This window comes from Aedes albopictus, chromosome 2 (assembly GCF_035046485.1).
Source record: "Aedes albopictus strain Foshan chromosome 2, AalbF5, whole genome shotgun sequence".
Classification (NCBI taxonomy): Eukaryota; Metazoa; Arthropoda; class Insecta; order Diptera; family Culicidae; genus Aedes; species Aedes albopictus.
Window position 1 is genome coordinate 54332691 of NC_085137.1, and position 13383 is coordinate 54346073.

The 13383-nt window shown below is 40.2% G+C and overlaps 1 protein-coding gene across 1 annotated transcript; it reads left to right on the forward strand.

The window, feature by feature from the left end:
* Positions 1-490: 490 nt before the first annotated feature.
* On the forward strand, positions 491-11211 carry LOC109409175 (armadillo repeat-containing protein gudu). The gene is made up of 5 exons (XM_019682595.3): positions 491-1566; positions 5412-5760; positions 9935-10441; positions 10495-10890; positions 10977-11211. The coding sequence occupies exons 1-5, from the start codon at positions 926-928 to the stop codon at positions 11112-11114; spliced, it is 2031 nt and encodes a 676-aa protein (XP_019538140.3). The 5' UTR covers positions 491-925; the 3' UTR covers positions 11115-11211.
* Positions 11212-13383: the final 2172 nt, after the last annotated feature.

The following is a 13383-nucleotide window of genomic DNA, read 5'->3' on the forward strand; positions in this document are numbered from 1 at the left end:
CCTGTTATTGTAGTCGCGGTTGAAACCCGAAGTTCTCCAATTCTCCAAATCCATACAAAATACATAACGTCGAAAATAATGCGCTGGACAGCGGACCTGGTTCTCTATACAGCGCACAATGCCTGACGTACGTTTAGGAGTAAGGGCTGTTTGCAGTTCAGAAGGAATTTTTCGGCCTATCTTGATGCATGGCAAATTCCTTGCATGAATCGCCCAAGAAACCGTTTTTCTTCGATCACAGTACGCAGTTGCGAAGAAATGACAGTTCAAATGGCAGTCACCGTGGAAAGTTTCTGCCAGGAATCGGTCAAGAAGTTTCTTGAGCGATTCCTTTCGAACACGAAACTGGACTTAAATGTAGAATTAGCAATTACCTCAAACGGAATTTCTAAAGTAATTTCCGTTCAGTGCATTATTTTTTCCTTGACCGGAATGGTCAAGAAATTTAACGCAGCAAGCACAATTTGATTTGACGTTTCTTCTCAGTTCCTTACTGCGATCAAGAAAATTAGAAAACTTACCCATTTCTTGGGCGATTCCTTGCATTAAGATAGGCCAAGAAATTTCTTGCGATCTGTCTACTACCCATCAAGCACATGCGCAGTTTTACACCATGCTGTCTTGTGAACAACTAGATAGACAATTTGAATGAACCATAGCAACCGTTGAAGGTTGCACACCTGTACGAACTCTCAGGAACCTCAACCTGGCTTCCTTTTGTCAATACTAACAGGCAAACCGGCAAGCAGCGCATAAACAACGTGTCAATCAACAGCTGGTTGTTTTTGTCGGTGAAAGCATAACCGTCGAAAGGAAAACCTCCTTGGTGCTATCGACCAAACGCCAGGGGTGAAAATAGTTCGGCATAAATTCCTGCACTGTGCTACAGTTCGGTTCGGTAAAGTTTTGTTCTGTGATCTGAATAATGTCCGCCGTTCGACGTGGGGGAAAATCCGGTCGTGGAAAGACCGCGAAAACTTCCAATCGAAAAGGGAGTTCAGTTACCGGTAGTGCGAATGGTCCATTGAAGGATAAAGTTCTTCTGAAGCAGGAAAGTGAGGAATCGGAATCTACGGATGCCGTATCATCGTCGGATGAGGAAGAACGTTGGAAGGAATCCAAGCATACCAATGACGTTCCGTCGGAGTACTGGCACATCCAGAAGCTGGTCAAGTACATGAAGGCGGGCAACCAGACGGCGACGATTGTGGCGCTGTGCTGCCTCAAGGATCACGACCTGACGACGCAGATGAACCAACGGGCGATTCAGGACTGCGGCGGGCTGGAAGTGCTCGTTAATCTACTCGAGAGCAACGATCTCAAGTGTCGACTGGGAGCACTGACGGTCCTGTCGGAGATCTCGTCTAATTTGGACATCCGCCGATCGATAGTTGACCTAGGAGGTATTCCGCTGTTAGTGCAGATACTGTCGGAACCCGGGCGGGACCTGAAGGTAATGGCAGCCGAAACGCTGGGCAATGTGGCCAAGGTGCGGTTGGCGCGCAAGCTGGTCCGGAAGTGCGGCGGAGTGCCAAGGCTGGTCGATTTGCTCGACGTCAATATCAGGTGAGTTGGTTGCATGATAAATGGGGTTTTCGTGTTCGTGCTAGCAGACAACCTTGAGACGGCTTTTTGGTGTCATTTTTTATCGAGTTGACTACATTCAGGATAAATTTAGGTCTAGGCAGGACTCGACACTAGGAAAAATCAATAAGTTGTACAAAGTTCGTTCCTAAAATTTATTGTTTTTATTCTTCAATCACTTAACCTAATTTACAGCTCTTTGTGTCCACTAGGGCACTGCGTGAGCGATTTCAATTGGAAGCTGTACTTACACTTTGTACAGCGCTTAATGTGTTCCAGTCTAATTCTACTACATCGAACTGGTTGCCGTTGGGCTGCTTTCACTCTCTACCCTATCGTGGTAGAATGATGAGCACGAGGTTGTTGATATGTGGCTGTTGGTTGTTCCTTTTTCAAGTCCAGGTCCATTATGAGTTGCCGTTCGCCGATGTCCAAGTATCCGGGTACATTTGAGCCATGGGCTCAGAAGAGAGTCAGTGTCAGCTGCTCTCATGGGGAAAAAGCAACTGACGAAAGTGCCGGGGCTGGGATCGAACCCATGACCATCTGCCTATGAAGTAAACGTGTGACTTATTGTGCCACGGGCCCCGACTTTTCTTAAAATTTACTATGTATTGAATTTAGGATGGGGTAAGCCAATGTCTCAAGGAAAACTTTACATTATATTTACTCCTTCGGTGTAACATCTCAACTGGAACGGATACGGCTTCGCAGCTGAGTGCCCTGAGCGATTGCCATTGCCAATTGACCATTTCTGCATTTCACTATCATGTGGCAAGCACAACGATATAGTGATTCAATTGAGATAAAGCCTGTATCCGCAATAATCGGGACACAGAAATACAGCTGTAACTCTGCAATAGGTACATTAAAATTGCTCAAATTTTGTCAAATAACATCTTAAGATGTGTTTATTTCACCTACAGAATTTCATGTGAATCGGTGCAGTACTTTTTGTTGTAGCAACGAAAGAGTAAAATGTGCGCCATAGAATTTTGTACAGCTCCTAGTTTTGCTTGTCAGCGCTGTAACTTTTGAATTTGGCAAAGGAAATGGTTGAAATTTTGAACACAAACCTCTCAATCTACATTTGTTGCATAGGCAAAATTTCAAAAAAATCGATGAACTATCAACAATTTTGTAGTCGAAACATGTATTGGGACAGAACGTGATTTTAGCCCCTCAGACAGCAATTAGTCAGTACCGTAATCCGGGGTCAAATTGATCTCTTGAAAACAACTTTTATGGATAACATGTGTGACAATTCAAATATTGTCAAAAGAGTTTCTGTAAAATCAGTACCCAGTGGATCTCTATGAAACCATGTGACAGAATTTTGTTTACCAAGTTTAAATTTTTAGTTAAATTAACTCAAAAATCAAAATATTAAGGATGTCACTTTGGGGCGAAATTGATCAGTATACAATTAAGCATCGGTTAAAAAGATAAAAATCCTTATCCACTTATTTTGCTCTTCTAAACACGAATAACGTGTCAAAACTCTTACAACTAATAAATTTGACACTTAAAATGCAAAATTAAATTTTGAAATTTCCCCCTTAACGCCTAAAGGCAGGCAATTTCCTTTGAAATAAGTATTTTTTGTTACAATAAATGATTTTTTCGTCAAAACAAAGAACTTTTTTTAACTTATTTAAATTCAGAATAGCTTCATAACTTTTCAACCAAGGCTCCACAAAAATGTTAAAACATAAAATTCACGGGAAGTCCTAGCGGCAATCGATTGTTTAGAAGCAATGATTTCAGCTAAGTGAGATATACATTACAAATTCCTGAAAAAAATAAGGCAAAACTAACTTTCTTCTAAACAAATAAAAGTCTAAACTCATCTCTAGACATCTATGAACTAGATGAGGTAAGAAGTTTGAGGTCATTGCGACGCTTAGAAGTTCCTGGTATGCAATTACAATGTAGTACCCAAATGATCAATTTCACCCCGTTGATCAATTTGACCCCGGTTTACGGTACCCCAAGCAACACACATGTTATATAAAAGTTACGGCAGCGCAAGTTTTAGTTGTATAGAAGTTTATTTTACGTTATTTAAACACAATGAAATTACGTCAAATTAACTTCTATACAACCAAAACTTGCGCTGTCGTAACTCTATTATAACATGTGTGTTGCTTGGGACCCTTTATTGTTTCGATTGTACTATTGAAAGTACTACACCAATAATCATCAAATTTTGCAGGCATATTATACACATAATCGACTACTTTCTGTGAAAATTTCATGAAAATTGACAGAGAAATTCAAAAGTTATGAATAGGCAAACATCGCACATGAAAAACACGAAAAAATTTCACTGTAGCTTTCAAATCAAACGATCAAAGTTTATGAAATTTTGTAAGAAAGTGTCTCTGTAATGGTTCATTACAGCACTGATTTGCGTTGCGTAATGAACCATTACAGCACTGTTTTCAGTTCAACTTCTTGGTGATTTCTGGACGCAGCTCTGAAAAAATGTGACAAATGCACAGTATAACCTGTTATGATCAGACTTTCTTAACCCTCTAATACCCAATCCCGCCTTTAGACGGGGTATAGTTTAAGCATTGTTGTAATTTTTGATTCGTGGAAAATCATTTTTTTTTATGTTTTTGGCTGATATTTAGGACTGTTCTGTATATTTCAAAATGGTTTTTGATGTATTTTAAAGCGTCTTTACATTTTTTAAAAATCATTGAAAAACTGTTGTTTTAGTCACCTTTTATAAGTCATTGTTTATTTTGCTTTGAATCGCTACAATAAACATATTTTAAATTTTTCCCAAATCATTCTATCCTTGTTTAATAGTTTAAGGCAATCGAATACACTCTAAAATTATTTTCCTTAAAATTACACGGAAAATAAAATTTTCTGTAAAAAAAAATTAAAATAATAATATTTCAACAATAATCGTAAAACCTCAAAATGCTTTCATCTAAAAAAATTCGTTCCTCAAATTGGCTTCCAGGAAAAATATAAAACTGTGAGGGTGTTCAAAAATAAAAATTAGAAAAATCAAAAACTGAAATTCACGAAATCGAGAATTAAAAAGAATCATCTTCCAAAACATGTTTAAATCGATTTTAGATGACGAAAAATGACATTTAGATCAAAATCAAAAATTTGGGTATTAGAGGGTTAAACAGGGTTATGAACATCAGTGTACAGTTTGATGAAAAAAATTTAAAAAACTATCCTCAAGCGGTAATTTATGAAATTGCAAAAAACGTTGTACGCAACTCGGTGCAGAAATCGATTTTTCCAGCACTCGTCTTAATTATCCAACTCGGCAAGCCTCGTTGGACAAATGTACGACTCCTGCTGTAAAAATCTTGATTCTGCACCTTGTTGCGTAAACTACTAGTACAAAATGCTAAAAACCACGTCTGTTTGTTTTTCACCCACAGTTAAAAGTAATGCATCGATTTTTATGAAATTTGGCACAAATAATAAACATACACCAAAGAGTTCTCAGTCAATTATTTGGCCAATTTTATCGATTCATTACAGAGCTGCTGACGTACTTCTGTGCCCCGATTATTGCGGATACAGGCTTAATCACGCAATTGTGATAACACGTTAGCGAGGTGATCATGTTGGCTTTAGTCAAAGTAAACGATATCTATGAACTCAGGCAATATTTTGACGGGTTTGCTGCATTGAATTGCTATAACTAAACTAGACAAAAAGTTGCTACACATTCAAAAGCTTCTAACATGATGACTTATTTGTTGGGATTCTACCGACCAGTAGTGTAAGCTACACGTGTTATGTAAAAAAAACATATAAAACATCCGCCTTTTATTCTTCCCCAGCATACTTCGGTCCCAGCGCGACCAGCTCAGCGAAGACGAGCGCGAAATGTTGGACATGGCCCGCGCCGGGGCGCGAGCTCTCTGGTCTCTGTCCGAGTCCCGACACAACAAGGAACTGATGTGCAAGGGCGGCATCGTCCCGTTGATGGGCAGACTGCTGAAGAGCATTCACATCGACATCGTGGTTCCGACTATGGGTACCATACAGCAGTGCGCCTCGCAGGCTAACTATCAGCTGGCCATCACCACCGAGGGAATGATTTTCGACATTGTGTCGCACCTGACCTCGGACAACCTGGACCTGAAGCGGCAGTGCAGTTCGGCCATCTTCAAATGTGCGAGTGATAAGGTGAGTATTTATTAATGTTTAACCTGGGAGCGGTCGCGTCGTATACTGAGTACACGCACCATAGAAAATGGTACACAGCGTGAGCGTGGCATCTGCAAGTAGTCAAAGACGCGACTGCTCGAGGGTTAAGGACATTTCATAGAAAAAAAATGACAATTAATTTTCTTTCACGCAATGCAGACCATTATGAGAATTTAGGAAATTGTTGGTATTAATGCTATTTTCACGCGTTGTAGAGATATGATAAAAGTTTTCCTCATGGGTTTCAGAGATTTCACCTAGAGTTCCTCGCGAGGTTTCTCACGCAGTTCTTTCCGATTTTTAGGTTTTCTTCCAGAGGAGTTTCGCCCAGGGATTCTCGCGCATTCTTTCTTAGAACCCATCCAGAAATTTTGTTATAGTTTTTCTTTTTTTTGACTTAATGTCCCAACTAGTACAATCACGGAAAACCCACCAGTATGTAGAATGCAGAAGTAGGTATGCTAGCTAAAGTTTTGGTTTAAATTTGGAATTTTGCAACGTTGAAATTGCTTCAAGCCCACTATTACCACTAGCCCGAATGCTAGAAAATGCATTTGGATGAAATTGATCAATAATTTCATCCGAGATTATTATATCTTTTAGTAATTATTTATTTCAAGATATATTGCCGCTAATGCCTTAAGCGCCATGAATAATTAACATGTTCGGCAAAGATGTTTTCTTCTTTGAAGCGATGACCGTGCTTATCAGATTCGGGCTTGAGGTTTTCCGTCTAATGACATTCGAGCTAATGTGCATTCGTGCTAGGATTCTATAACAATAGCCTAAATATCGCTAGTCCAAATGACACTAATACGAACGACACAAGCCCGATAGCCCTATGTTAGCCCGAAAGTCTTTTGCCCGAATACCACAACTCTGAATGTGGTGGAAACTGCAAACAGCATCTTGTACCGACTTTTCGAACCCTCTAAGCAGAATACCCTCTTCAAATGAGTGTTATCAGTTTAGGGCATGCTGGTGTTGGTCCAATATATGGCTGCTTAAATGCTAGACATTCAGGAACTACATATCCAACTGTCAAAATAGTAAAACCTTGACTGTATCGCCTTATATGAGACAAACCAAAATAGAAAATTCATATCTCTCTTTTCCGTTTCCCCACTCGTTTGGTCAATTCTTTGCGTCTTATTTTCTGGTAGCTGTTTTTGTTTGCAGATTTCTACTCTAACTGCGACTTGATCTCAACCCTTTTTATAGAATGAGAAAATTTGCTGATCAGATACCCAAGAGGTGGTTCTTCTGGTTATGTGGGGATCAACCCACTAAAAACTCATTCGCTCTCTTCCATACCTTCGCGGTACGCCCGTTAGGGATGACTTCGAAAGGGGGGAGGGGCGTACATACATGAGTACTCTTTATTGGTTAGCGTTCCACCAGCTACCGCCTTAAGTTATCCTCTCTCCCCTAGAAGCTTGGGTCCTTGTTAGTATTGTATATTACCCGTTGAACTCAAGTTCCCGGATGGGGAGGGGCCAACTAAATTTGCTGTTGGTCGGCCCGCTAATTTCTCTGTAGTTCAAGTACGATTCGGGAGACCGTGGAAGTAACGGAATCCAACTTGCCTGACCCGTACACATCCTTGCAACATTTTTGTCAGGCGTGATATCTTTACCGCATACCTCATGCATGCTCGACCTTTGCTCCACAAAACGTAGGCAATGGACATTGAAAGACCTTTGAATGGCACAAATTTCCCGAATGGAGGAAAACGTGCCTCTAGAGCCGACCTACTGATACCTGTTTGTCCATCTACCCTTGCTGGAGGAATCCCATTCCCTCTGCCACTTCAGCATAGACGAAGTTCTGGCGATCCACCTCGCGCCTCATATGCCGAGTCGCTCGAAGCACTCTTCATCCTCTGCCACTAGTGCTAGTGCTATGGGCATCATGTCCGTGCGGTATGCGCTGACCATCCGATTGAGAGAGCCAGTCGTTAGGCAGTTGAATGATTTTTGGTCCCACGAGCAACCAGGGAAATAAAGGTTCGCTGTAAAGTAGTAAAGGCATCCTACTGAGGTTGTTTCTCTGGTAAACGCCTTTTTAGAACATCCTCAACCATTCAGCCCTCGGCACAAGTTGCATGATGCCTCGGTATTGATCCATTTTTACTTTACGCAATGGAGTTTTTGTTCAAAAAAGTTCTTGGGAGCACAAGGCAAAATTTTTTTCGCTGTCATTTTTTCGTGTCCGCGAGTTTTTATTCAAATGGTTCCGTATTATTAAGCGGGAATTTGGCCGGCTAAATCGTGATTTGGCTCGTGGCGCTACGCCATCCGGTGATGTTTTTCGTGAAAGTGCATAGTTTTGAAAAAAGATTTTGCTTTGTGATAGAATTTGGTTCCGGATTTGAAGCTTTTTTTTTCAAGTGGAAAGCAAGTGGATACCCGCCGACACTAGATTTCCAGCACGGTGTCCGTACATGTTTGCCGTATGTCTATTGAAGCGAAGCGTGTTCTGTGTGTTGAAGCGGAGACGGATTTCTTGAGATTTTGTGGAATTTGAGTATTGGGATGCGGTGGAATTGTTGTGGAGGAGTTGGGATAGTGACCGGATTTGGCGAGAAATAACAGTTGGTACGGTTATCTTGTGATTGAGTGGTGGGACAAAGTGGATTTGTGGAGTTGGGAGTGGTGACCGGTTTTGGTTGGTTCTGGACTGTAGGTAAAGGGTGGCAGTTGGTGTATGTGCAGCGGACTGAAGGTCAGATCAAAAGAGAGCCGTAGATGGTGGCAATTAGTGGAAGCGGAAAAAAAAAGAAAGAAAAATGAAGGGCTCGTTTTGATAATGGGTAAAAAAGCTGAGAAAAACAGGACTAGGGTGGGACTAGAAACTAGTTGGAGAATAAAAAATATGATGTCACAGTGGTTGTGGTTAAAATTGGAAGAGTGTCAGTTGGATTGATTGTTGAAAAATTGACAAATGAATAACTTTGCCGAAAAAGAGTTTTTACAGTGATTGGAATAAGATTAGATTTGATATTGATTAAAAAAAAATAAAGTAAAATAAGAGGAATACGAGTGCATTGGTTCGGGGTGAATTTAAAACGGATATTACAAATGAAAATCTGATGGGGTAATGTGAGGTATTCGGCAAAATATAGCGTTTTGGAGGAAATGCATCGTCGACAGAGGATACCGGGCATTGAATTTGGATATTCGTAAGATCTTTCTAATTTATCTTTTATGTATGCAGTTTGTCCAAACAAAGTACAATTTTATTAAATGTGGCCGGTGGAAATCATACTGCTTACTTTCCATTCTTATAATGCAGGTTATTTAATTTACCCGGGGAAGGGATCTTTATATTTTCTTCTCGTTTCAGAGAGCGAGCAATGGCGCTTAAGCCTAGGCTTTCGAGCTAGGACATAAGGGGCAAATACCTATGTCCCATCCCAGGAAAAAGAGCTCCAGCGGAGTGACATTAACTTTCTTAGCAACGTCACTCCCAACTTTTTTGCTTCACATTTATAACACATACGATATGGAGCGGCAGACGAGATGTCGCCGTTGCTTGTTCAATTGTATTTAATGACACTGCACAGTAGGCCTGGCCGCTTCAATACTTGTAATGCATCTCCGATGCCTTGCAAGTATTGATAATGACAAGAAAAATGGTAGAAATAGTCGATTCTATCATTTTCCAGGATGCTTTCAATGAATGGCTGTGTATGTGTAGACTAGACTAGACTAGACTAAAAAAGTTCTTGGGAGCACAAGCATCCTGCAGGATTTTCTAGCATTCATCACATACCCACGTTCAATTCGATGCTGCTTTAAATTAAATTGATTAAATTTTCACCGTCGTAGATTTAATACTAAAAATATAATGAACTCAAGCTTACTCAAATGAACCAACGGTCGTTGCTTCTGTAGACTACGAATACAAATTTTAATTGAATACATATCATTATTTTCAAGACAGAAAACGTTTTCCTCTTAATGAGCATATCGAAATGTCACTGCAGAAAATGATGATGATGATGATGATAGGTAAACAAGGTATCCCGAGTATCATGTTATCAATAATGGAATCAATAATGATAATCCGGAAAATATAATACCGGGCACAGAATAGAAACTAACGTAGAATATGCTTTTCATAAACGGAACTGATTCATTTCCAATTACAGACAGCAAGTGACATGGTACGTGAGTCAGGAGGCCTAGAACCATTGGTCGGTATTGCTCGGGATAAGTCCGTGCGTGACAACAAGCCCTTACTGGCGGCAGCAACGGGCGCTCTGTGGAAGTGCGCGGCCAGTGAAGCCAACGTCAAAAAACTTGACCAACTGAAGACAGTTCAGGTTCTGGTACAGTTGCTCAACGACGAGAGCGAAGACGTTCTAACCAATGCCGCTGGAGCTATCTCGGAGTGTGTCAAGTATCAGAACAACCGCGAAACGCTCCGTCAGTGCGGAGGCATACCACTGCTGGTCAATTTACTCAACATGACTCACGCACCACTGTTGGAAAACATTGCCAAAACCCTGCACGAATGTGCTTCGGATCCGGAGAGTATGACCATCATGGAAGATTTGGACGCCATTCGTTTGATTTGGTCATTGCTGAAAAACTCCAACCCGAAAGTTCAAGCTCACGCCGCTTGGGCGCTGTGTCCCTGCATCGAAAATGCTAAGGTGGGTGGCTGACTTGTATTCCAAAATTTTGAACTCCCATTTGGATTTTCTAGGACTCTGGAGAACTGGTCCGTAGCTTCGTGGGTGCTTTAGAGCTGGTCGTCGGGTTGCTTAGCTCTCGGGATAACTTTGTCCTGTCGGCTGTTTGTGCCGCCATTGCCACCATCGCCAAGGACAGGGAAAACCTGTCGGTCCTCTCCGATCACAAGGTAATTCCCATGCTGGCTCACCTGGTGTACACCACGGACGATTTGCTGCGGGAAAATTTGGCGGCTGCCATAGCGAGTTGTGCACCGTACGCACAGAACACCCAGGAGTTGGGCCGCCTGCGAACCGTGACGCCCATCGTTGGCTACATGGTCAGCAACAACCCACGAGTGCACCGGACCACGGCGATGGCACTGCAGAAGCTCTCGGAAGACCCTCAGAATTGTATTACGATGCATCAGGTTTGTATGCTTTGTTTTTGGTAAACTGTGATAACTGTAATGTGACATTATGTGTTTTCGTATCTTTATTTTTATTTGACTGCAAGAGCGGCGTGGTTCCATTTCTCTTGGAAACTGTTGGCTCTAAGGATCGTGAGCTACAGGAGGCTTCCGCTGGTTGTCTGCAGAATATCAGGAAGCTGGCCCTGCGCGCAGAGGAGCTCGAATTTAGAGGAGAGCATTAGAGGAGGTGGTTTTTTGATTCACATATTGTATCTGTTAACACTTGTTTGACATTTCTTTGAAATTAAACTGTATTGAGGTGTTTGTTTTGAAGTCTTATTAACATGCTTTATTTTTAAATTGAGGTGTTAAAGCGTAAGTGCGTAAAAATAAAGCAAAGTTTAAATTTTGGTTAAAGTATGTAGGCAAATTAAAAAAAAATAACGTCGTGCATAAAACGGTATTAAATGTGTAAAACAGCATAAACACGTAAAAAATAGTGCAAATTAGCAAAATTATAACAATTTCTGAAAAACGTGTTTTTCTTTAAAGAGGCTTGCCGTGACTATGATTACAGACCAACGGCTCCAAGCACAAAACAAACTTTACTAGAAGACCTTGTGGTGTCCTTGAACGATTGTAATAACAAAAAAAGGTTTAATTTGCAAACGAGAACGATTTTCCTCCAAAAAGTGATTTAAAAAATCATAACAATGATATGGATTTTTTTTACGAAATAGTTATTTGTGAGGTAAAACAGCTCATTACGATGAGAAATTGCAACATTATGCAACTATTTTTCATTATGCAAATGCAACTCATTTCAGTTGCATAATGAACCAGTTCGGAAAAAAATGTTGATTACCGAATTGAGTAAAATAAAAAAGAAATTATGATACTGAATTGCATAAAAAAAATAATGCAATAATTTTTTCATAACGCAACCCATTTGAGTTGCATAATGTTCATAATGCAATTCAAATGAGTTGCATTATGAACATTATACAACTATTTTACATTATACAACTCATTTCAGTTGCATAATAAACCAGTTCGGAAAAATTGGCCATTATGATACCCAATCGAGTGGTATAAATGGTAAATTATGATACTGAATTGCATAAAATATTGGTCATTCAAGGACACGATACATAAATAGCGAACACTCAAACAATGTTTGGTTAAAATCGGTTGAGAACTGATTCCGCAATCATAGTCACCGCATCGACGATTTTAAATATACACTACGCGCTTATAAGGGAGCGAGGCGCAGAACGCTATATATTTTTGCTTCTACTGCTTGAATCTTTTTGAAAATTTTATGGAGCATTCTTAAGAAACCATACTTTCAGATAAAAGTATAAAAAATATTTTTTTCTCGACCTCTACATATATAACCCCTTGTGTTACCAAAGAAAATGGATTTGTCATCATTCATTCAATTTATCATTAATCCGTATTGCTTCCTACGAAATTACATTTATTAGTTTGACTTGATTAATAAGTTTCTAAACACATATCTACTCAAATATTAAACATTTATCCATATTAGCACGTTCATACAGCACTAGCTGTCCCGGCAAACTTTGTCTTGCCAAGCTGTGGCGGTTTGACAACTGTTGAGCTCATAACGTCACCGCACTCTAGATTGGTTTCATTTCGATCGTGTTGATTTTCTTCCCAGCTCACGAAAATCAGTACTTTATCAATTTTCACCCTTTTCTAGTTAATTTTCGTAACTTTTTTTTGCATATAAACACAGCCACCACACTGAAAAAATATTTTGTTGCATTGTACGAAATCGCTCGTCCGGTTTACGAATGCCATTCGTTGTTTTCTGCAACGAAAAGATTCGTAGTGTGCCTGAGTTCGTTTCGTAAAAAAAATCACTCCGACGCAATAAAACAGATTTTTTCTGTCTCTTTTTTTGTCGGACCGACATAAATCATGTTGAAAAAAAAAAATAGCACGCGTATATCAGCTTGGTTTTCACATGGCTTCGAACACGGATCTTCTGATTGATACCTACCAGTGCTAGACATCCATCTGTAGGCGCTTGTTGAAATTATTCGGAAACAACCAGAACGCTTTCTACTCTGATTCAATTTATAAGTAACTTTTACTTCCAACTGAGAGCATGCTTCCTTTCCTCTTCTCGCACACGCACCGTCATATGCACATGAAAACAGGTTGCTTTGTTTTCTCTGCGCTCCCCTCAAACATCAGTGTTGACTGCAAAGCTTTGTTGCATTTTACGAAGCGAAATTTTCTTTTTACGCATGGTTAGTAAAAAACGTTTGACATTTGTTTATATTGTTTCATTCTACAAAGCGGGAGCTAAAATCTACGAATGAGCAAGCTTTGCGTCTGTCGGATTCGTGATTTCGTACATGATACAACTCCATTTGTACTGCTTCAGCGTGGTGGTACGAATGGACCGTACATTTTACGCAGATTGTTTTCAATTTACGAAAACTGCTTTTACGAAGCATATTCGTTGAGCTTTTACGA